At 43.6% G+C, this 25,016-nt stretch overlaps 1 protein-coding gene across 1 annotated transcript in view; it reads right to left on the reverse strand.

Annotated features, from left to right (window-relative positions):
- LOC146798834 (uncharacterized) overlaps positions 1–25,016 on the reverse strand; it is a 92,961-nt gene that overhangs the window by 45,089 nt on the left and 22,856 nt on the right. Inside the window, exons 3-4 of the mRNA XM_085626150.1 lie at positions 19,747–19,857; positions 13,152–13,265 (exon numbers count right to left, since the gene is read on the reverse strand). Coding sequence (XP_085482276.1) covers positions 13,152–13,265; positions 19,747–19,857 — 225 coding nt within the window. The remainder of the gene's footprint in view (positions 1–13,151; positions 13,266–19,746; positions 19,858–25,016) is intronic.

A 25,016-nucleotide genomic window follows, 5' to 3' on the forward strand; every position in this document is an offset into this window, starting at 1 on the left:
AACAATTTTTTTTATGCAGTCCGTTTTCATTAAAGGAAAACGGGATGCATTTAAAAAGAAAATTACACACACTTTTTCTATGAGCAGGCAGTAATCTCATGGACCACTGTCTGCTCATAAAAAACGTTTTTATCAACAGTCACAAAGAAGAAGGGGGTCCCTTGTGAACCCCTTCTTATTGGGAATGGCTTAAACACTTACTTTGAGGAGGTGATAAAACATTAATATTTTAAAACCAGATTTCAGTTCCAAAATATAAATGCAGTCCTAAATGAATCAGTATTTGGAAGGTGTGGTAAATAAAATTCCTTTACCTGGACTTAATTTGATACAGAAACATAATAAAATAGCTCAGTAAAATGAGAGGCAGAATCCGTGGTATTAGAGGTTCGGAATGGGCTTTATTCCAGTGATCGATTATAATCGGTTGCTCCAAGTTCCATCACCACGGGGGTTCAGGAAGTGAAGTACATACATTATTGACATGAAATGACTTTTATAGATCATACATTACAATGAAGCGAATGCAGTAGGCGTAACAATTGATAAGGAAAATGACGATTTATCTGCGTAACCAAAAAATGGGTGGAACAAGGAGTAAAAAGGAACGTAATTGGTTATGATGTCACATATAGGTGGATCTATAAGATAATACTTGGCATAGATGCGCGCGCAGCAGCATGACGTGTAATTGACGTGTAACTAGGGGGTGAAGGGGACTTGACATTTAGCTCTACATGTGGAGACAAGACGTCTGGGGGGTCAAGTCAACCTAATCCCAAATCATATCTAACATCCTATGTTTAAAGAACTATGTTATCCACGAAAGAAGGACTCTCGGACAGAATCTATTCTATACTGACTGTGCGTGCGTGTACAAGCGTCTAAGTGTCTACACTAAATGCGAGGGGGTAGAAATATTCCATGGTAACAGGACTATGAATTACTTGCATAAGGGCAGAGAAGCCGGGCCTTTTGCTTGGTAACTGGAAGAATGTTTACTTAAACTACTAGGCAGGAATGCATCGGCTGAGGGGGAAGCAGATAACTCGAAGGTGAAATACAGTTCTTGGCAGAGAATAGGCTGATGTCAGGCTTCGTGAGCCGCGCAGAGAATGAGACAAAGTTCATGGTCACAGATGCAGGCTCAGACTCGAGGTTTCAGAGGCAGAAGGCAAGAGGAGTTTGATGACAGAATCAGGGCCTACTTGCCTAGACTGTAAAATGGAGTAACTGAGCCATATAAAGCCGGTGGCCTTTCATATTTAGGAATGGAATATCCGGCCTATTCATGGCGGATCTGACAGAGGACATGTTGACGGTGGACGCACATGTATTTGCGTCTTCATAACTGGAACTGGAGGAAACATACATGTACTTGTAACATGCACATAGAACCGTTGGGGTCCAAGATAGGGGACATAACTGACCAGAAAAATCCATATTTCCACATTCCCTCCTTGTCCCCTACTTGCCCGTCAAGAGATATCAATCTTCATTAATCCATTGATCTGTTCATATAGCATCATTTGTTCTTCTTTCTTCTTCCGTGACGAATGAAATCTTGGTGGTGGAATACACGATGTGGTACACAGACCACAAATCGCTGGTCCACATTGTAGACATAGACAGCAACTGAATAGTATGAGAAGGCCAATACCTAGGAAAGATAGGACCTTCCATCCAAAGGTAGATAATACACTCCAAAACCAACCGGACCAAGTCCAAGTGCCTGGGTTCTGGTTTACAATCTTATGAAGGCGAGTTATGGCTTTATATACTGATGGCGAATTTTCTGGTATGAATACGCAGCAGCTTGATCCGATGACCCTACAAGCTCCGCCCCTATCAGCCAGGATGACGTCAAGGACAAGACGATTTTGAAGCACAACAATCCGCATAGCAGACTGCTCTTCTGTTAAATTGCCTAGGGCGGAAATAGTTTCATTCACTACTGCTTCAAGGGTTCTAGTTAATCTACGTATCAGTTTACTATTAGTAACAGTACCTATATAAGGAAAGATGCCTTTATTGAAATCTGTGTATTTTTCCCATGCTGTTTCAGTGTAATCGACAATTGGGAGATCTCTCCGCTCTCTGTTGTGTACTAAATGAATATTTCTGTAATAATCAGGAGGAGCTAGGAAAACAGGTGGCAAAAGGAATGCAATGTAGCAGGTACCATCCCAATCTAGAGGTAGACGCATATATGCAGTCTGACCACATATAAAGTAGGAGTGGCGATAAGCTCTAAATGAAGATTTGCCTTGATCACTGAATTCTACTATAGTAGTGCATTTACTATGGCCCATATGTATGGAACCAACCTTTCTTACACACAATTCACCCTTCGCTGGGAATACTGACATGGTGGGTAAGACTAGTTCAACTTCGGATACGACATTTAGAATCATGAGATTAGGTGTAAAGTTACCTAATCCATATACTTCATTTTCTAGATCAGTTCCTGTTCTTTTGGGGCGACCCTCCTTGTCAGGATAACAGACTTTGAATAAAACTAGGTTCAGATTTCCCCATACCCAATGATCTTGGTAAACTGCTGTGTCTGAGTCTATGGAATTGATTAAACTAAACCATGCTCCACAGGAGCCATTATGTGTAAATGGGTGTGGAAAGAATGGCAGGACTCCTTCATAATTCTGATAGGGAGGGAGTCGGCCACACACCCAACAATTGGTGGCATTACTAGTCTGATGGGAATGATGTAACATACTAATGAAAGTGTTATTGCGCAGCGCAAGTCTATAAGACAATTCATGCGGCGGTAGGTCACTAAAAGAATGTTCAGCAGTAACATTGTAAACGTTTCTGGCAATAGGGTAATATATGTGCAACAATATACTTGCAGTAATTATTAAAAGACTTAAGAAAAACAAGATTAATAATGTCACTATGCAATGGCTACGCAGTGATTTACAATACGCCTGTCGTTTCATCATTTTTCGCGACTGTCCATGATTCAGGTCTAGAGGATACATGTCAGAGACAAATTCAACCGCTTCACCTTGGAGAGGACTTAAACAATCAAATTGTCTGACGTTCTAGGCCTCAATTTTACTTTATAGAGTTCGGTTTTAGTCCTTTCAACCAAAGGAAGTTTTGAATCAGTCTGTGAGGGAGTGCAGGGCACAATGTCTATATCCGAGGATAGTCCATGAAATTTCTTGATATGACTTGAATGAATCCAGCCCTTGCGGCCCTCGATCTTCACGGCTGTCCTTGTAGTGAGCAGAACCAACTTGGGTGTCTTCCACCTGGGCTCCAGCTGAGTCTTTCGGTCGAATTTTCTCACAAATACGAGATCACCCGGAACTACGTCATGGGGTTTCACCTCAGTGTTGTCGGGAAAGGCTGCAGCTACCTGTGAACGACAAGATTGTAGTGCAGACATCAAGGAAGCCAAGTAATCTGTCAGCATATTACAGTCAACATCAGTTATTTTGCGTGGTATAGGCGTCCCCCACATATTTGGTGGTCTGCCAAAGATCACCTCATACGGGGATAGCCCTGTTCGAGAGTGTGCTACCATTCTCATGTAGAAGAGTGCAACTGGTAACGCTACTATCCAGTCGACACCTTTTTCTCGGCATATTTTGGACAATCTAATTTTCAGTATCTGATTATGTCTTTCTACGAGACCTGCTGCCTCGGGGTGTCGGACACAGTGAAATTTCCACTGATATCCTAACAGAAGTGAAACATGTTTCATTAATTCGGATGAGAACGGCTGGCCGTTATCTGAGTAGACAACACGTGGTAAACCGTATCGTGGGAAGAATTCTCGAACCAACTGTTTGGCAGTAGTCGGGGCAGTGTAATCTGAAACCGGGTATGCCTCCGTCCAACGGGACAGAGCGCAGACAACTACGAGAACATATTTGAATCCTCGACATCGTTCCATCTGGATATAATCCATCTGGAGGGCTTCAAAAGGGTGATCAGGAGGATGAAATCCACCCTGTTCTACGGGAACGCTTTTTCCTGGGTTGAACTGGCAACAGATCATACAGGTACGGACTTTTTGTTTGGCTGCTGCTCGTAAATGTTTATTGAACCAAATGTGTTGAATGCTGTCTAGCATAGCTTTTTCTCCTAGATGTGCTGGACTATGTATAGTGTTAATTATAACTTGGACCATTGAATCAGGAAGGAACCACACAGACTTTTCCTTCATCATCCATCCTTGGTCCGTTTGGATCCCTCCTAATTCAGTCCATTTCTTTATTTCGTCTGGTGTAGCATGTGTCTGTATGTCAATTACGTCAAGAGTAGGATCTTTAACTGTCATACACTGTGTCGGTGTCGGGACTATTGTCTTTGTCATGTCGAATGTTTGGGTTTGAACAGTCTGTTTAGCTGTTCTGTCGGCTAGATCATTGCCTTGGGAAATGATATCAGTAACCTTCGTATGAGCCTTACATTTCATAATTGATATTGCAGTGGGTCGATGTATTGCATCTAATAAGGCATGAATGAGGGGTCCGTGCTGAATGTGGGCACCGTGGGAAGTTAAATAACCTCTCTCTCGCCACAGCACGCCGAAGTCATGTACAACTCCGAATGCATAACGTGAATCAGTGTATATGTTGACTTTTTTATTCGTGGCTTGAATACAGGCTTGTGTCAGAGCGATGAGCTCTGCGGCTTGAGCTGACAAAGTATTTATACGATTAGTTTCAATGACTTCAGTATCTGTTGTGACTGCGTAAGCGGCCACTAACTCTCCTGTACTTGTTCTCATACATGAACCATCTACATACAATGTCAGGTCTGGATCTGACAATGGGACATCGGTTAAGTCTTGTCTGGGTTTTGTCGTTATAGTAATAACTTCAATACAGTCATGAGCTAGTGGGTCTGTTCCGGTTACTGGCAAAAGTGTGGCAGGATTCAATGTGTTACAGCGTCTGATTTCTATATGTGGCTGAAACAATGTAAGTTCGTACCCTGTAAGTCGCGCTATAGTCAAGTGTTGTGTTTGCGTTCTGTTTACAAGAACCTCTACTGCGTGTGGCACTTGAACTGTCAATGGATGTCCTAACACTATGGCATCGCTTTGTCTGATTGCTAAAGCTGTCGCTGCTACTGATTTCAGGCACGCAGGCAAAGCCTGAGCTACGGGATCTAATGTACTAGAAAAATAAGCACATGGTTTGTGTGCTCCTGCTTGTTCCTGTGTGAGTACTGACAAGGCAGTACCTTCGCGTTCTGTAACAAAGAGTGTAAACTGTTTTCTGTAACATGGTGTTGCTAAAACAGGTGCTTGACATAAAGCTTTCTTTAAGCTTTCAAAAGCTTGTGTATGTTCCTGAGTCCAAGGGAGAACAGTCGATGTGGCTGCCTCCTGTGTGGTTAACTGAATGAGTGGTTTTGCTAGAAATGCATACTGAGGGATCCACTGCCTGCAATATGAAGTGAGACCTATGAAAGCCCGCACCTCCTTTTGTGTCTTGGGTGTTGGCATGTTAGCTATTAACTGAATGCGGTCCGGTGTAAGCTGCCTTCCCTCCTTGGACAGCGAGTGTCCAAGATAAACAACTCGCTGGACACAGAATTGCAGCTTAGAAGGGGACACCTTGTGCCCCTTTTCGGCTAGAAATTGTAAAACTGTCAGTGATGCTTTTTCACATTCCGGTTCGCTTCTTGCGGTGATCAGCTGATCATCGACGTATTGGAGCAGAGCAGTGTTAACTGGCATGTGGATACTATCTAGTTCTCGTTTCAGTGCTTGGCTATAGATGCTGGGGCTTTCTGTAAATCCTTGAGGTGCGCGTGAGAATTTAAAGCTACGTCCATTTAAACTAAATCCGAACAAATATTGGCTCTCCGGATCTATTGGGACGCTGAAAAAAGCATTCTTGAGATCAATTACAGTAAAGAATGTTGCTTCGGAATCAATGGCTGTCAGTAATGATGAGATATCTGGGACCACAGGAAATTGTGGCACAATGCATTTGTTTAATTCGCGCAGATCAATAACCAATCGATATACTGGCGGGGCCTTTGGATCTGTTCGTTTAAGAATCGGAATTATCGGTGAATTACATACATTGGAGTCTGTTTCCACAACTACTCCTTGGGCAATGAGCTCGTCAATGATTTGTAGTAAAGCCACTACAGCATCTGGTGGTAACTTGTATTGTCGCATTCGTGGTAGCACCACTCCTGCCTTTAATGTGACTCGATATGGTGTAATATTCATGCAACCAACATCAGTAGGGCCTCGTGCCCATAGATGTGTAGGTAAAGTCTGCAGTCGGGGATCCATGTCTCTAGACACATAGTGACCTTTAAAATCACGTAAAAACAACCTTACTCCTTCCGGAGAACAACATATTATAGCTCCTAGAGCTTTCAATGTTTGTATTCCTAACAGATTTTCTGGACATGATTTAGTAAGCAATAAATCTGTAGTTCGGGTCAAAGGTCCTATCGTAAGTGGAAGAGGCTGTGATACTTCATTAACAATAGGTTTTCCTGAAAAACCAAGGGAAATATTCTGAGAGCCTGAGAGGGGTGCCCCTGGAACTTCACTACGTTTTATAGTTGTTCGACTTGCCCCTGTATCGAGTAAAAATTTTCTATCTTGGCCTAATAATTCACTATGTACATAAGGTCCTTCTTGATCTACAGGTATTTCAATAAGGGGTAAGTCAACTTCCCTCTCTAGGCTTTTTCATGCGTAACGCTGGTACTCAGGATATTCATACTGTGCGGTCTGATACATTTGTCGTGTTGTTGTCTGTGTGGCAGCAACAGGCAACGGTGGTGCAGCTGGCACAAACTGTATTGGCTGTTGTGCGGCTGGCATGGCCTGTGCATGCTGCGGAGCTCCTTGTTCATTCTGCTCTTGTCTAAATGGCCGTGATCTTTCTTGTGTTTTACCTATGCTGATATTATGTTTTAAAACTGGACAGTCGTGTACGTAATGACCTGGCTTTTTACAATAATTGCATGTCCCTTTTACAGGTCCTGCTGAATCGGAATGTGTCATACCCTTTTTATGTCCTTCAGCTGGAACTGTCTGGGAAACTAGCATTTTCATTTTCGTGTCTTTCATGCGTCTGTGTTCATGTTCTTGTTCCTCTCTAATTCTATTGTGATGGTACTGTAACATTTGTAACATTTGTGATGGAGTGTTACCTTGCCAGGTACTCTCGAATTTTAATACTCTATTTTTTACTTGGGGCAGGGCATTTTCTACTAATTTTGTTACAAACAGATGTGGGTATGATTCGCTACTTGCTTTTATGCCACTATTTATACCAAAACATTTTTCGAATCGGGCATAGTAATCACTAGTGTCTTCATCTTGCTTCTGTTTACAGGCTGAAATTGTACCCCAATCTTCCTTTTTCGTAGTTAATAAACGTGGCAGTACCTGTACTAATAAACCTGGTAGTGCTTTAGTTTTATCCCCAAGTCCTGCTCCTGCAGTTCGGGCCTTTTCTTCCGCTTCTAACACTGACCATTCTATCTTTTGGTCTCCTACCTCCCACTCTTTTTCCTTGAGTTTCTCATAAATACCAGCAGGCATCAATACCTTTAATATTGTCATAATGTCGGGATAGGTATACTCTCCCATGAGTAACATGTCTTTAATTTCTCGGTGAAAACCCGCTGGATCTTTGTCATGACTGGGTACCACTTTCTTCATTTGTAACAATTCTATTTTTGATATGGGCGTATATACAAATACGCGCTTAAACTCATTGTCCTCGCCTTTTATTGGGTGCACTTCTCGTAAGGGATTCTGTCTATCCATGTGATACGTGGTTCTTTCCTTGACGGGCAATGAGACATGCTCCGCGCATACAAAAAGAATATACTGCTTTCTTGATTCTAGAATTTCTTTAATTAATTTAGTACCTGCACCTCTCCATTTATTCATAAGCAATTCAGTCAATATGTCAGGTAAGGGACCAGGGTCCGAACGCTGACTCCGATATAGTATAATGAGTTGTTGAATCATATAAATCCCAACTAACCGCTGTTCATCTGGGGTGAGATTCAAAAATGTGCGTACTACTGTATCATCACTATATTTTCCGGGACTGTCAACCCAATGGACAGCTGACCTGGCTAGTTCTTGTTCATCCATAGAATCGAGAAAATGATAACCCCTTCGTTCTCGGAGTAGTTTGTCGGCGGCTTGGAACGAATGTTCGTTAGACCTTATATGGACTATGGGTGTTGGGAAACCCCTGTTATTGTCTGGACATATCGGGCGTATCGAGTCAATAAGACATCTATTACTATTACAAGATCTTCCTCTTCCTACATAGGCTATGGTGTCTGACTGTCCTGTGGGCAGTCCTGACCCTTCTTCCTCGCTTTGTTCGAACTCGTCTACCTCTAATCTCTCTTCGTGTAGGCGTTCTATTTCTTTACGGATCTTTCGGCACATGGCTATTATACAATTTTGCTTATCATGTCTCCCTTCTGATATATTCTGGCTCCATCTGGTAAGAATTTGCATTGCTTCCGGGTCTACCCCCGGTCGGTCTTGATTTCTGATCACACAATTTATGAGGAAACGTAACAGTTCCCCCTGTATCTCTACTTTCTGGTATTCCATAGCTCTGTTAATACATTCTGGATCTCGCCCTGTTTGGACAAAATGATATATTTTATCTAGATGCGCAGTCATTCCTGGTAACTTCCCTAAATACACTGCGGCTCGTCTGATACGCAATGATGCCAGGGTCATTTCGTCCTCTTTACCGGGCACAGGGTCATATCTACAATCTATAAGAAGTTCCTTAAGCGTACGGGCACTTATGAGTTTGGGTGTACGTGAATGTGCTGACTCTTGAAAAGTAAGTTTATTTATTCTGGGTGGCGTAGAAAAAATATTGGTAGCACCTCCCGTGGCCCCATCTGGGGTGTCGGGTGTGAAAGGATTCGTCGAACGTGACACAGCTACTACAGGTGTGGACACAGCTATAGAAGTAGCTGTAGGAGCGGATGCAGAAACAGATGTGCTTGCCGGAACTTGTGACTCGATCTGTTGCTGTAGGGATACGGGTACTGGGTCTTGGCGTTGGATCTCCCTGGTATGCGGTCTATGTGGGGCGGGATTAGCATACTCGGGAGCTGCGTCATCTAAATATGAAGAAAGAAAAACATCTTCTGCGGTTCTGTGATGCCCCTTAGGATGTACCTTTATTGGGAACAATGGGGGTGGCAAGTCTTTCGGTATCTCTGGAGTAGCCTTAGGTAATCCTTCGGCCAGAAGGGGATACATACCATTCATAAGGGCATTTCTTTGCCTATCTACTTGTTCTGATTTCACTCGGATACATTCCTCAATTAATAGATTTTCTCGAACTTTATTTGAACTCTCTTTATTCTTTTCTTCCTGTCTACGTGCCTTTTCTGTGCGTCTATGAGATTCTTTACGCCATTACTCAACGGCATCTTTCTGTGACTGTCTGACTTTCCTTTTCCATAACTCTTCCTCGACTTTCATGATGCACTCCGCATCCCAGGTTCCCGCTGCGGGCCACCTCTGACTTTCTGGTAATCCCTTGGTGTAGTCTACCCATAAATCAAGAAATAATATAGCGTCTAAGCCATTTTTGTGATACATGAAGTGCCCTGGAGTATCCCTAGGAGGAATAGGGACGGCTTCTTCGAGTACCCCTTTTCTTGTAGTGATCTGTCTTAGTTTCGAAAAGAGCGGCATATTGAGAACTGACCTAATACTTGATTTTGAACAGACTTAATACAATAAACACGATAAAGAACAGTCATTCATACCACAATATGCAGAACGTACTTAAAACATTTAACATTTAACATTAAACCTTTAACTGAAACAACAATGATGATCGTCTGCATAACTAATCACCAAGCTTAATTCTTGACAATAACTAGATACTTCGGAAATACTTGATATACTGCTAAACAGTACATATACACTGCTAAAACAGTGCAGACCGGATTTGTGTACCCAAACCCGTCTTGACCGGCACAACCTACGTGCACGTCAGAAATGCCTCCCCAGTAATGGTACTCACCGGGTAGCTTCGGAAACGGAAGGCCTCGGAAACCGGACTTGGACCGGACTGGACTCGACTCGTCGGAAACTGGACTCGACTTCGAACTGGTGGGCCTCTGTATACCTCGGATCTTGCTCTCTCAGCTAGGCTCTGGTCGGGATACTTCGCACTTCTCACCGCCTCGTCTGGGTGTTGATCGCAGCCTCAGTCGCCCCCGCTTGACCGGAGGGAGATACAGGAAATCCTGCTGGTACGCGTTATTGTCCGTCCAGCTGTGGCAGGAGACCGGGCCTGCAACTCACCGCCGGCGCGTGAGATGAGAAAGTGTCCCTGTTCGGGCGCCATTCATGTGGTAAATAAAATTCCTTTACCTGGACTTAATTTGATACAGAAACATAATAAAATAGCTCAGTAAAATGAGAGGCAGAATCCGTGGTATTAGAGGTTCGGAATGGGCTTTATTCCAGTGATCGATTATAATCGGTTGCTCCAAGTTCCATCACCACGGGGGTTCAGGAAGTGAAGTACATACATTATTGACATGAAATGACTTTTATAGATCATACATTACAATGAAGCGAATGCAGTAGGCGTAACAATTGATAAGGAAAATGACGATTTATCTGCGTAACCAAAAAATGGGTGGAACAAGGAGTAAAAAGGAACGTAATTGGTTATGATGTCACATATAGGTGGATCTATAAGATAATACTTGGCATAGATGCGCGCGCAGCAGCATGACGTGTAATTGACGTGTAACTAGGGGGTGAAGGGGACTTGACATTTAGCTCTACATGTGGAGACAAGAAGTCTGGGGGGTCAAGTCAACCTAATCCCAAATCATATCTAACATCCTATGTTTAAAGAACTATGTTATCCACGAAAGAAGGACTCTCGGACAGAATCTATTCTATACTGACTGTGCGTGCGTGTACAAGCGTCTAAGTGTCTACACTAAATGCGAGGGGGTAGAAATATTCCATGGTAACAGGACTATGAATTACTTGCATAAGGGCAGAGAAGCCGGGCCTTTTGCTTGGTAACTGGAAGAATGTTTACTTAAACTACTAGGCAGGAATGCATCGGCTGAGGGGGAAGCAGATAACTCGAAGGTGAAATACAGTTCTTGGCAGAGAATAGGCTGATGTCAGGCTTCGTGAGCCGCGCAGAGAATGAGACAAAGTTCATGGTCACAGATGCAGGCTCAGACTCGAGGTTTCAGAGGCAGAAGGCAAGAGGAGTTTGATGACAGAATCAGGGCCTACTTGCCTAGACTGTAAAATGGAGTAACTGAGCCATATAAAGCCGGTGGCCTTTCATATTTAGGAATGGAATATCCGGCCTATTCATGGCGGATCTGACAGAGGACATGTTGACGGTGGACGCACATGTATTTGCGTCTTCATAACTGGAACTGGAGGAAACATACATGTACTTGTAACATGCACATAGAACCGTTGGGGTCCAAGATAGGGGACATAACTGACCAGAAAAATCCATATTTCCACAAAGGGACGACCTTAACACGCCACTTCCAAATACCAATTCGTTTTTTATTTTCAAATCCACTTAACGATTCGGTAATATTCTGTAACATATTACCGAATTGCTAATTGGGTTTGGTGAATTTAAAAAAGCCAATTTTGGAGTCGGAAATGCTCTGATTTTATTAATTGGAGCCTTACCTACCGTAAATGCCATGATACATAACGTCCTCTGATTTTTTACACCTAAGCTGACAGGAGTCTAGCCCTCCGTGGCACTGTTCTTGTATGCACTTTTACTTCTCTGAACAGGACAGTTCAGCTATTTGGTATTCGTAAAGAGAGACAAGAAAGCATTTATTTACATTATAGTGTGTCAAGGTATTTGGCTCATTTGTGGTAATTATTGTATCAAATCAACATCTTCCAGTGACAAATGAGCATTTTTTGTTAAATTGTAGTTTTGTAATTATTTGAACAGAAACTGGTGATGTGCATTTTTTCCAAATGAAGAACCTTGTACGGATATTGCTTCTGGTCCACAGCTGAGCTTGTATCGAGCCCGAATAACAAACTATTTGCACATCAATGACCATTCATACAGGCAATTCCAATTCATGTCCTTGTTAACGGGATTTGATCACAGTTTTGAATCATCAGCTAACTCAAGGTTTTGTGGTTATTCACAAGGTTAGCAGGTAGTTTCCTATCCTGAATACGACCCTAAATTTGCTAGTGTCAGAGTAGAAATGAATCAATTTTTAAGTGGGGAAATGAGAAAGGATCATCCATAACGTTAAGGGGGCCTGAGGACAGTATGTTTCCAAACGGGAAACTTACATTCCATTTGGGGAAGTTAAAAAAAAGCCATGAACCGCTAATGTACATTTGCATTTAATTTCTATATTAAAAAATGTACGCTTGTATTCTACATTCCTATGTGAGTAAACAGATAAGGATCTGAATACTGAATCAGTGATAGTTACAGATTGCCATGAATATTTTCTGGAATTCTTTATGAATTACATAAAAGTCAAGCATGCACTCAAAATGTAGGCTTAAGACAACATGAGTAAATTTCTGTTTTTTAAAAGGGTAACTTTGAAAATTGGGCTCAAAGGCTGCATCATATAAAGTGAGTACTGAAAATGCTAACTGAAGATAGTCTATGCCATAGGTTTAGGCTGACTATGAACAGTTGAAGAGCTGAAGCATTGCTCATTTACCAACGGTAACTGGTTGCTTGCCATCATAACCTTAAAAGACATATGCTGCATTTGGCTGTAAATATAGCAACATTTGCTGATAACAGCATATACTTAGTAACATTCACACAGAAAGATAAGACAGTTAAAACATAAAGGGCATAGCATAGCAAAACTGTCAAATTTCGCACTGCAATAATGCAACACAAGAGCACAAAAACCACAAATCCAAAGCACCACCACCAAAGAAGTATGCACAAGCATTCTAGTCGCACACTACCACCTCCAGGATCCGGCTTTTCAAATCTAGTGGTAAAAGGGGTTTGCTTTAATTTAGAATCAAGGAATTTAAATAGCACCAGTCAGAAATGTTTTGTGATCCAGCCTAATGTGTTTGAACTTTAAATGACACAGATATCGAAGGCTTTATACTTCACCTGTATTGAGTGAATCATTTTTTTCTCTTCGTTCGATGTCCTGAGATGTTTTTGGATATGGTTGCTTTCGTCTGTTCACTCTGAATGACACTTCGGGATTGCTGATCACGTCATCTGTTACGTAACGACAAAAATCCATTACTTAAACAATCTCTTAAAATGATTTCGCTTTCATATTTAATTTTTCAGTAATGCCCATACTGAATGTCCAGGGCAAGCGTTTGACATACAGTGTAAGCAATAACATTGAAGATCTTCTTTACTAATTTTTCTCTCAGACTCTTTCTGACATGCATTTATAACGGTCTCTAATTCTACCACATTTTTTTCTTTTCTAAATTTTACATTGATCATCGTAAAAGATTTTTACTTCCAATAATGCTAATGTACAAATGTAAACAATGTTGCTCAGGTTTGTTCTTTTTAAGAATGTTGCCTGACCATCTCGTCTGCTACTGTGTTGCCTCTTTTTATGTCTTTCCCTAAAAACTAGGAAATCGTATAATTGCCCAAAATGATTTATTGTGTCTTTTTAAGCTGGTTTTATCTTCTTTTAAACGTTTGTTCTGGCGTTTAATTGAATATTTTAGAATGTGTATTAAATGCTGTATATTGAACTTTTATGATTGGTACGAAAACGGATTGAATAAAGTGAATTTGATGATGAACTGTCTCTAATTCTACCAGTGTCTGAAAGAGTGCATCAGTGAGCAAGATCTTAGCCATGCTGCTATCTGTGTATCTGGGTATGATCGGCTGGTAATTAGTTATGAATTGGAAAGCTCTTTTTCATTATGAGGGTATTTAACTTCCTATATTGATACAGAGGAGATGTCATACAGCGTGCACAGTGGAAGAAAATTATTTTCTAGTTGTTTCATCCCCTTCTCACCCACCAGCCAGTAAAGATATCACAGCAATGAAGTAGCACATGAGCATCTGTTAGCTCCCACCTTTGTTCTTCTGACTGGATCTGTGATTTATGATGTCTTACACTTAACCCTCCTGGTAGTCAGAACTTTAGAGTTCCTCTGACAATGATGGCAAGATGGTCTTCATGGAGCAGTACTTACAGATTCCTCAACAGTCTTGCGTAGTAGTTGGTGCTATGGATTATTAGAAACTTTACAGGGTCAGTAATGATATGGTATACCGTGTAGAAATACGGTTGCAAATGCTTTACTTTTTGCTAGCATAATCAATACCCCTTGGGTAATATTGGCTTGAATAGCATTTGCCCCATCTATGCTTTATCACAGAACAGTATTTCACTTGTTTGTTCATGTGTAGGCTGCAGCACGGACATGTGAAATGTTTCACTCGAATTTTCAAATATGTTATGAAAAGTGGGCAAACTGGAATGTGTGGAAAAAAATACTGCTTCAGCCATTCTAAAAGGCTGCCTTTTGCCCTTTGGGAACTGACCCATATGTTTTAGAAATTCTGAGAGCAGTCACGCCATGTTTTCCTGCAAATGAGAGTTGTGACAATCCAGATTCCTGCTGCAGTGCATAATTGTCAGAGGTGTTATGTAAAAAATGGTTCCCACCATTTTTTGATCTGTAAACAAGGATCCGATTTTGGCCAAGCTTCCCATTGATTTTGCATCTGAAATGTGGGTTCGGTCGTTCTCAAGTCCAAAAAATAGTTGCATATTTATGAAAATCCAGTTAGCTGATAAAGAAGGCTATTAAATACTTTAAAATGAAATGAAGAGTTTGTGAGTCAAGACTGGATTCCAGTATTAATGGTCTCACAAACCAGCTTCAGATGATATACTGTGAATCTTACCTTTGTTTTCATTTTGGCCGCTATATTGAAACCAGTGTATATGTAAACAACCACATTTTAATAGCATGCTGGTGAACCCAAACCGATGGGTACTGTTGCTGGATTAAAAGCAGCTTGCGCAGTGTAGAGCAAAGTAAAAACTCAGTTTTAGCATTATTTAATGCGAGCCATCTGGCCTTCATGATAGGCGCCATTTTGCTGTATCTAATCTGTAACCAGTCCAAGTCTGCTAGTGTGTCACTTTTAATTGTAGGATCACTTGTGTGTCATCGGCATAAGTGTGCAGTCCTACACCTGATGAACGTAATCATTAGAAGATTTGCACGTAAACGTTAAAGCAGGAAGGAGGAAGATGAGACCCCTGCTGCTCCCACAATTTACACGAGTCCACTTGTAGGAGAAATGTTCACTATCACACAACTAACCTAAACAGTCAGAATTAATCCGAAGCAGCCAAAGGCTTTATCTGGTACCCGAAACTGTAATCAGCTGATCCAGGAACACAGTGTGCAGGGGACCATCTAGGCAGCTAAGATGTAGTAGGATAAACATTACTGGTTCTCCCTTATCTATGATCTCCAGGAAGCTACTTTGTATGTCAATCAATGCAGCTTTGCTGCCTCTGGGTGGTTGCTTATCCATGCTGGAATGTTTCTCTCTTTGAAGACATATTAGGCATATCAGAAAAATATATTTAAACAATGTGGGCCTGATTCAGTGTAAAATCTTGGAAGGTAGAAGGCTACATATTGTAGATTTCCTCCTTTAATTTGCGAAGATTTCAAACTCTATAGATGTATGTATATCATCAGCACGAAGCATGAAAAGCCATGCAAGTCTTTGATTTCCAGGCATTTAACTCCTGGTTAGCACTTTCTCCTGAGTATTAACTGTAGAATGTATTTCTTTTCCACTGGGAAAACTATTATGACTCAGTGGTAGCAAGCAGACTTTCAAACGTGCACCACCAAGGCCCGCTCCCCACAAACACCCATGTTCCCGCCTACAATTATCAGCCTGACTTAATAATGCAGAGACTCCACTGTGCAGTCAGATTTCCTGTGGTATAAATGTCTGCAGATCCTGTAAGATTGTTTGGCACATCTATAGTTAAGGTATGGGTGCAAAAATATTTTAGAATATGGCACATCCTTTGCATTGTCCATAGTTAAGGAAGCAATGATTTGGTTTAGAGAGCTTCTTGTATTTCCTTCTTAGGTTTTTATATATTCATTTAAAATCCATTGGGACAGGTGATGGATTTTGCTAATTTATGTACTTTCTGTCCCACAATTCACATAAAACACCAGTCATGTCAGTAAAATGGCAACACTATTCCCAACGTCTTGGTTACATAGTATCTAAATGTCTTGTGCCAAGGAGAAGAGCAGAAAGAATTCAACTCCTCTTGCATGCTCTCACGGTATTTCCATCAGTATTTCACCATTATCGCAAAACTAGAGAGGTGGAGGATATGTTCCTGTACGTTCCCCCAACAAATAACTAATGTATCACAACTGGGTACGGAGGCTTACTATGCTCAAGATAAGCCAAAGAGTCATAAGAAAGACAGTTTCCTAACTTTTAGGAAAGGGCTCAGCACTTGCACACAATTTAACATAACAGGATTTCAAATGAGTAGGAAAGCCATCGTTATATGAAAGGGGATGCCTCACACACGTAATAGTGTTGTGCTTCATCATTGGCATCCTCTACCCAACCTAGTAATATGGTACCACAAGGGTGGATTCAACCTCCTCAAAGACTTAGCAGTAGGAGGGGGTTCTTTTTTTTTTTTTTTTTTTTTTTGTGCAAAAAAAGGTAGCAGTTTATTTTATTTTTTTTAAAACCTTTATTCGTGCATATTAAAAGAACAAATACGGGCCTACAACCTTCAGGCCGGCCACGATACGGTTAAGCACTGATACAAACATTACGGCCCCTGTGCTTCAACGGGCAAGGTTAGCAACGATTTATGAAACATACACTGGAGAGATCCTTGACCCCAGGGAAAGGAGAAGTGAAGGTTAATTTTAAAGTTTTCAAAATAAGTTTATCAGGGAAATAGTCAGTGAAGACTAAGAACCAAGGAGATTCGAGTCCGCACGATATCTTCACCACACGGGAGAGCAGCAGCATCATTAAAACAGCAATGGAAGTAAAATCGCAGGCAGTGAGGCAATGCAGTTATATAACAGGATAGTCACATGAGCAATTACGCACCCCTCCAGTGCCGCCCCCACTCAGTCAACCCCCCACCCGGACCCAGAATCGAAACAAGTATAGCGCAGAAACATAAAGAGAAAAAAGGCCCATAGAACTAATTGGAAACAGTAAGTTACCCCCCCACCCTACACCAATGCGGAGGCTACGGCCTTCCCCCCCCCCAGCATAGTGCCTGTCGCCCAATAAACCCGAAATATAGACAAGAAAGAGAGTAAGAATAAAGTAAAGAAAGATAAGAAAACAGTACACCTATGTTAAAGGGGGTGAGAAAAGAATAGGACTATTCTAATCTAAACTCCCGAAAAGAAGAAAGAGGGGAGGAGCCTACGTATCATCAGAGCGCCCTAAACCATCGGCCATCTTTGGCTTCCACACACTGAGAACCCACTACCCCAAAAGCGGTCGTGTGAAAATGAATTGTCACAACAATTTAGATGAAGGAAGACAAATCGCGACGAATGCGCACAAAGTACACATACAGTTCCAGTCCCAGTCCAGCCCCTCCGTGAAACCATGGCGATATTAATCAGTCTAGCCCTGGCCCGATCGCGGGCTTGAGATTAAGCCAGCCCCTACATGAAGGCCCCGCATCCCGTGCAGACAAAGACAATATGGCCGTTTGGGAGAAGATGGTGAAGTAGAATCCCAAAATGGCCGCCGACCATCTGTAGAGGTCCCTTTGTGCACCACAGAAAGTCCAGACATGCATGTAGAGTACAGGAGTTCCACAGAAAAGAAGCAGTAGGCCACCGTGAACGATTCCTCGAGGATGTTAGGTGTTGCTCAGCTGGATACTCTTGCAGACGCGGTGAGGCAGGCAACAATGAAGCAGGCAGCAATGAACGGGGAAACAAAGTATCCGCTGTTAAGCTGGAGAGCAATTGATCCTGGGTGCCGGGAAAGCCAGATGCAGGCACCAGTGTAGCACGATCACACACAGCCGTTGCGTCCCCGCAAGAGGACAAAAGCACTGGCAGACCCACGCCGTGTTGATGACAGACGGAGCGCTCACGGCCCGCAGCCGACCACAGGGAGTCAAACTGCTCACTCAGCGCCTGAAAGCGAGCAAACATTTGTAAACGAAAGTCCCGCAGGACGGCCAGTACGGAGCCGCATGTCAGCGGAAGCTGCACCCCCACATCGGCAGCAATCCGGGACGGCACTGTGGAGCTGGTGTCTGGTGGAGGGAGGGAGAAGCGGGCAGCGGGCAAGACCGGAGTATCACCCCCCGGCCGCGAGCAGGCAAACAACGCCATGTTTTACCGCCGGACGGTAAAATGGCCAGGGGGGGGGGGTCGTAGCAAGGAGTCAGTTCCCCTCAGGTCTGCGCCGCAACTGGGAAAGCCAACAGTCGCCTCCCTTCCCTCGGGTTCTCTGTGCAGCCGACTAGGCAATAGAAGAAGGGGGTCGGCAGCCTCCCACAGCGCGGTCCACAGATCGGGGCAGGAGACCCGCCTCACCGGGGCTTACCTTACAGCCCCAGCCCTTCAGGCGCAGGGTGGAGGAGGTGTCTGGCCGTCCCTCCCCAGGCTCGTCTGGCGACAGTCCGTGGTGTTAGGTGAGGTCGGGACCGCGGGGCTCGGATTTGCGCTAGCGGGTCCGGGGACTGCGGAGCTTCCAGGGGGCCGGCAAAGGCCACAATGGAGCAGGGGTCCAGGGCGGAGAACAAAAGCACCAAGAACTCCGGCATCCGGGCGGGCTGAGACTTCGGGGAAGTGGCGGCGTGGACAGCGTGTCGTCGTACACGTTTCACCTCGAGAATCGGCAAGGATAGGAATCAGGATAATAGTCCGGGGCCAGGGGCCGACAGAGCCGGGCGCTCAAGCGTCTGCTCCGGTCGCCATCTTGGCTCCTCCCCGTAGGAGGGGGTTCTTGAATAAAACTACTGGACAAAGCGGGGTCCAGACAATCTAAAAATACTATAGAGTTCCCCGGTTATCACCTTTATTAGTGAGGACTCTAGGTATGTTAAAAATACTGTATCAGGCGGGTAAACAGAGTTCACTGTTCTGTCCTCTTCCATAAAGCATGGCTTTCCTACTCAGTCAAAATCCTGTTATCTAAAATTGTGTGCAAGTGCTGAGCACTTTCCTAAAATTTAGGAAACTTTTTTCCTTGTGACTCTTTGGTTTATCTTGTGTACAGTAAGCCCCCTTAACCTTTTGTGATAGATCCATCAGTATTTCAGCCACACTCCAAAACTACTGTAACAATCCTTTCAAGTTTCTTAAAGATATACAAATGATGTCCATAAGTGCTGTAAACTTCAACTGAACAGCCCATGGACATTCTCATAAAATGTAAGAGAATTCCTAGCCTCATCAACCTACTCTGACTTTCACTGGACTACAACAGCACTAGATTTGAGACTCTGGTAAGTAATGGCAAATTAATTTCACAAATAACTTTCACATTACTGCTTTTATGGTAAGAGGCAGATGCAAGTTGATGTTGGGGTTTCTTTTGCTTTTGTATATCTGCAGGTCAGTGTGCCTGCGCCTATGCATGCAGTGGCAGTGAGAACACAATGTCTAAGCACTTCTATCAGATATCATCTGCTCAGGTATGTCTGACTCACTTTGGGAATAACGCATATTGTGTCTTCTCTCAGAGTCCTCATGATCCACAGATATCAGTTGCTCAATTTCTTGAGATCGCAGTGAAAACATGGTGGTAGCAATAAGAGGACCTGCCATTGGAAAGAAGGTAACAAACAACAATTAGCTAGAGTTCATTGTGTATTTTAAACAATTTATGAAGTTTTAAATTAAGGCAATATGTTTGATGCCAGAACTGAACAACATGGACACTTCTAGTTAAATACAAGTACAACTTGAGTGTTACTGTAGACTGTTTCAATATGAAGAATTTTTAGGAAAATATACACTTTGAAGAATCCACAATGAAAAAAAAACAGTGGTACAATATTGTACTTTTCTGTCACATAACTAAAATAAAAATTGCATTGGAAAATAACATTTTCTTTATTAACAGCAAAGAAGTGTGTTAAGGGTACTAATAGGCAAATTATTTGTACTATGGTAGGTGAGATCAAAGTAAGAATTAGTATAGGTTTCACAGACCGCTCAAGGCCATGATTATTGATTGTTGAAATGTAATTTCTTCTAAAGGAGTTTTTTCTAAAAGCACTCCACTACCTTTTGGATCGGTTTGCGCAATACGAATACTCTTACATGCATAAACATTGTGTTATGTAGTACATTTAATGTTAATTGACATCCTCATTTTAAAGATCGTTCATAGAGAATATTATATAATGGTATTTGCTTATAAATCTATTAGTCACAGACCCATGTTAATATGACTAATGTAGAGAATACAAATGCAGTGGCAGATAAATACATCTCAAGACATAAAAAGATGATTACGGAGGTCAAATTATTAACCACTGCACTAAGAAAACCTAGAAACAAAGAAACTACCTCGCACAAACTGAATTGCCGGGCCAAGATAAACCACTTGATAGAGATATCACGATCAATCACCATCCTATATTTTACATGTACTTTGCCCACTCAAGCGCATTAAAAAAGCGAGCATTGGTAAAGGAACAGGTCTCGCCTTTTGACATGGCCAATACAGACCTATTGGCTTTGCCAGTGAGTTTTTTTGCCAATTTCATTCAGCAGCTCCAAAATCCGGAAAATTGGTTACTGCTGTTGGCAATGCTGTACCACATTGGGAGGGAAAAAATTGTGATGATGCAAACGTATCAACAGTAATGTGGCATGATGCACAGATAATTTTAGCTTTTTGTACTGTTTCAAGATGATAGTAACATTAAAATGTGGACCAAAGTGCATTTTTCATTTTCACAAAAGAGCAGCGCGTCAACAAATTCCTGCTGCGGGGACATCCATAAAAGAATTTAAAATAAAAATAAAAGCGAGGATAGGGAAGCAACAGTGGACCACATGGGTAGGTACCTTGAGTGTCAGGAGGAACAGGATGTAGCAACTGGGGAGGTGGGTGGGGGATATATGAAAAAATAAATACAACATTAGAGAAACCAGAGGGGAAGGTGGGTGAGCAGGAGAAGCAACTGACGAAAAGGAGGGGAACACAGAGAGAGAGAAGGGGCGCAGGACAGAAGCAATAGACACTAGGCAACAGGGGAGTAACACGGAAAGCACAGGGACTCAGATTTAAGGGGGAAGCTGAACACAAGGGAGAGAGCATGAGAACACATGCACTTGCGTGGAATGTTAAAAAAAGTATGCATCTAAAAGTAAGTAGCGGAAGGATACAAGTCATCCAATCAATAGGATGGTAAGTTATTTATGCTCCAGGTAAAGTAAAACCACAAGACGAGGAAGCAAAGCCACTGAAGAGTAAGCAGGCAAATGAGATTGTCACTAAAGCCAACCAATGATATGGAATGGGCTAACCCAAAGTTCATTGTACGTATTGGTAATGTTCACAATAGGTATTCAACAACAGACATTTCTTTTGACTGGGTGTGGCGTGTGTTTGTGGTAGATGCCTGATCATATCAAAGTTCTGAAATCAACCCTTTATCAGTTTGTTTAGTGATTAGCCATTTTTCATATCGTGTCTGCCGACGGCTTGCCTGCACTCGCATCTCCGTTTGAAGCACCCAGTGCCGTAATTGCATATATTGCAGTCGTTCCATCTCTGGAATGCCATTGTCTATTTTTATATGAGGGATTGGGATTATTCCCGACAGGTCAAAGAGATGTCCCACTGAGCGACAGGGGGTGTCCCGACATGCCAGAAATGCCTTGTCTGCCTTTCCCGGTGTGAATTCAGTATTTCCAAATAGGGGAGTTAAGAGCGATGGAAATGTTGTAAGTTTCTTGCCCATTGCCGCCCCATCCCATACTTTCAACACCGACTTGGTGATCGGCGATCCTATTAAATTGCGTGGCCTCTGTGCTTTTTCCAGGAAGGGGACCTTCCATAGAGGGATTCCCGCAAGTATTCTGTCCTGGAAGAGCCATCTCATTTCGGATTCGGGCCTAGCCAATTCCACTAAATATCGCAGTTGGGCCACATCATAATAACCTAGTAGGTCCGGTATCCCTAGACCCCCGTTTTCGGGTCGCATGTAGCCTATGTCTGTGCTCATCCGTGGCCTTGCCCCTGCCCATATAAAGTGGTTAATGTCGCGTTGTAGTGAGGCGAGCACCCCTACTGGTAGTACCGCTGGGAGAGTTTGGAACAGATACAGCGCCTTTGGTGAAAGGTTAATTTTGACCGCCGCTACTCTCCCTAGTAGTGAAAGGCGGTGTTTACTCCAGTTGCCCAGATCGTTTTTCAGCTGTCTCACCAGTCTAGCATTGTTTAGTTTGACTGTTTGCTGAACTGTTGCCTCTAGCTCCAATCCCAGATAAGGAATAGAGTCCACCATCTTTATCCCCGAGAGCCAATCCCTTCCAGGACTGTGGGTAGGAATTGTTGGGTTTACGTTAAGTATCAGTGCTTTCCCCACATTAACCCGTAACCCCGAGACCTGGCCAAATGTCTCTAGCTCCCCCAAGAAGGCCGGGAGTGAGTTCCTTGGTACTGTTAATGCTGCGATCACATCGTCCGCGTATAAACTGATTGGGTGTGTGTTGGAAATGGCCCTTTTTGCAGGGTTATCCCTAAACTTTTTGCTTTTTCCTCCTATTTTTCCCTGACCTGTTTGTGTTGGTTTTAGGACTCTGGGCACTTTCCCACTGCCAATCAGTGCTAAAGTGCATATGCTCTCTGTGTAAACTGTGTTATGGATTGGTGTTTCCATGATTGGCCTATTTGATTTATGTGCCAGTCACTAGTAAAGTGCACCGCGAGTGATAGGGCCCATAAATCAAATGCTGTTGGTGGGCTGCAGCACTGGATTGTGCCACCCACGTAAACGGCCCGTAAAGTGCAAATATGGCCTGCCATTGCAGAGCCTGTGTGCAGCCTGGGGCTGCCATGTCGACTTGGCAAGTGCACACACTTGCCAGTCCCTGAAAATGTCCTTTTCTACATGTGGGTAACCCCTAAGGTAGGCCCAAGGTACCCCTGTGGGCAGGGTGCATTGTACGTGAAAGGTAGGACATGCCCTGGTGTGTGTGGCATGTCCTGATAGTGAATTACAGCCTACTTTGTTTTTCACTATTGCAAGGCTACCTGTTCCCCATAGGCCAGAGTGGGCAGTTTAATTATAACATCCTATAATCCTAACTGACCCAGGGAACAAGGTAGGAAGTCGAATTAAGTATGCCTGAACTCAGAATGATAAAATACATCTTATAGTGAAGTTGATTTTAACATTCTGTGTTTGAAAATACCACTTTTAGAAAGTAGGTATTTTCTGACCTAATCATCCAGCCTGCCTCTGCTAGCCTGGGTGTGTTGTCTGTCTGGTTTGTGAGTGACAGGGGCTGGGGGAGACTGCAGGAGACAGGGTGAGTCAGCACAGGGCTGAATAAACCTATCTGCACATAGATGGGTGGGAGGAGTCGCACCTGGGTCTGAATAGGGCTATGCCTGCCTTCCACAATGCTGGCTCCACCTCCTGTGGTGCGTCTGATGACCCTGGCCTACACTGACAAAGGAAGAAGGTGCACACTGGCAGAATACACCCAGAACTGGTTTGAACTAGGTATAGGCCTCTGCTTCCAGAGGACAAAGGATTTGCTGGTATAAATATTGGGGCCAAGACCCCAGAACTCTAGATTACTTCTGAACTAAGGAACCTGTCAGGAAGAAGAGCAGCGAAAGCTGGAGGAGGAGTACTGCCCCTATGATGCGTGTTGAGAGGTTGGCCTGCAGTGGTTGCTTCTGTCTTGAGTAGGAAAAGGACAGGACTGTGCTTTCATCATCATGCTCTTATAATTTTCTCCAAGGGCTTGAAGTAGAGCTTGCCTCCTGTTGGAAGTCTCAGGGATAGAAAAGATTTCAGAGAACTCTTTTGGGATCAAGAAGACTGCCAAGAAGAAGAGCTGGAGAAGCTGTGAGGAGGAACTACCACTTTGCTGTGTGCTTTGCTGTGTTGGCCTGCAGTGGCTGCTTCTGTCTTGGGCAGGGAAAGGACTGGACTGAACTTTCTGCGATCTACTTTTGTGACTTTCTCCAAGGGCTTGAGGTAGAGCTTGCCCCCTGTTCAAGAAGTCTCAGGAAGAGCAAAGACTTCAAGCCCGATGCCGTCTATGACGCCGCTGCCGACTCCGTGTCCTGAAGGCACCGCAGAGGGCACCGCCGCAACGCGACCCTGGTCTCCCCGATGCCACCGCCACCGAGCCGCTGCTCGCACCGCGACCTGTGGGCACCGCACTCCGCACCGCCTCGCTTCACGACGACGCCTTGGTATCCCCGACGACGCAGCTGCTGGCACCGTGGTTCGAGGGCACCGCTCATAAAGTTACACGACGCACTGCCCTCATCCCGCACCGCAGCCTTGGCCTACCGGTGCCATCGACTCCAGTTAGTCAGCCGACGACAGCGCTTCAGCAACGACAACGCCGCACTGCAACCTGCCAGCACCGTGACAAACACCACCTTCATCTCACACCGCGACCCTGGTCTTACCGACGACGCCATCTGACGCAGTCACCGAGCCGCTGCTCGCACGGTGACCTGAGGGCACTGCACGTCGCACCGCTGCACTTTGCACGCCGACGCCAGCGCTCCTGACTTCAACAAAGAGGAGTTCGATCTGCAACGCGTGTGACTTTGAGGGCCCTGACGACTCCCGCACCGACCTCCGGAACCGACGCCTGAGGATGCCATGTTTTCGGAAGCTCAACGAGATGTCATCGACACCCTGCATTTCTGAAAGGTACAGTTTGTGGGTCTTCCCGACACCACAGCTGACCCACGACGCCGCAGTCAGCC

This window comes from Triturus cristatus, chromosome 9 (genome assembly GCF_964204655.1).
Source record: "Triturus cristatus chromosome 9, aTriCri1.1, whole genome shotgun sequence".
Classification (NCBI taxonomy): domain Eukaryota; kingdom Metazoa; phylum Chordata; class Amphibia; order Caudata; family Salamandridae; genus Triturus; species Triturus cristatus.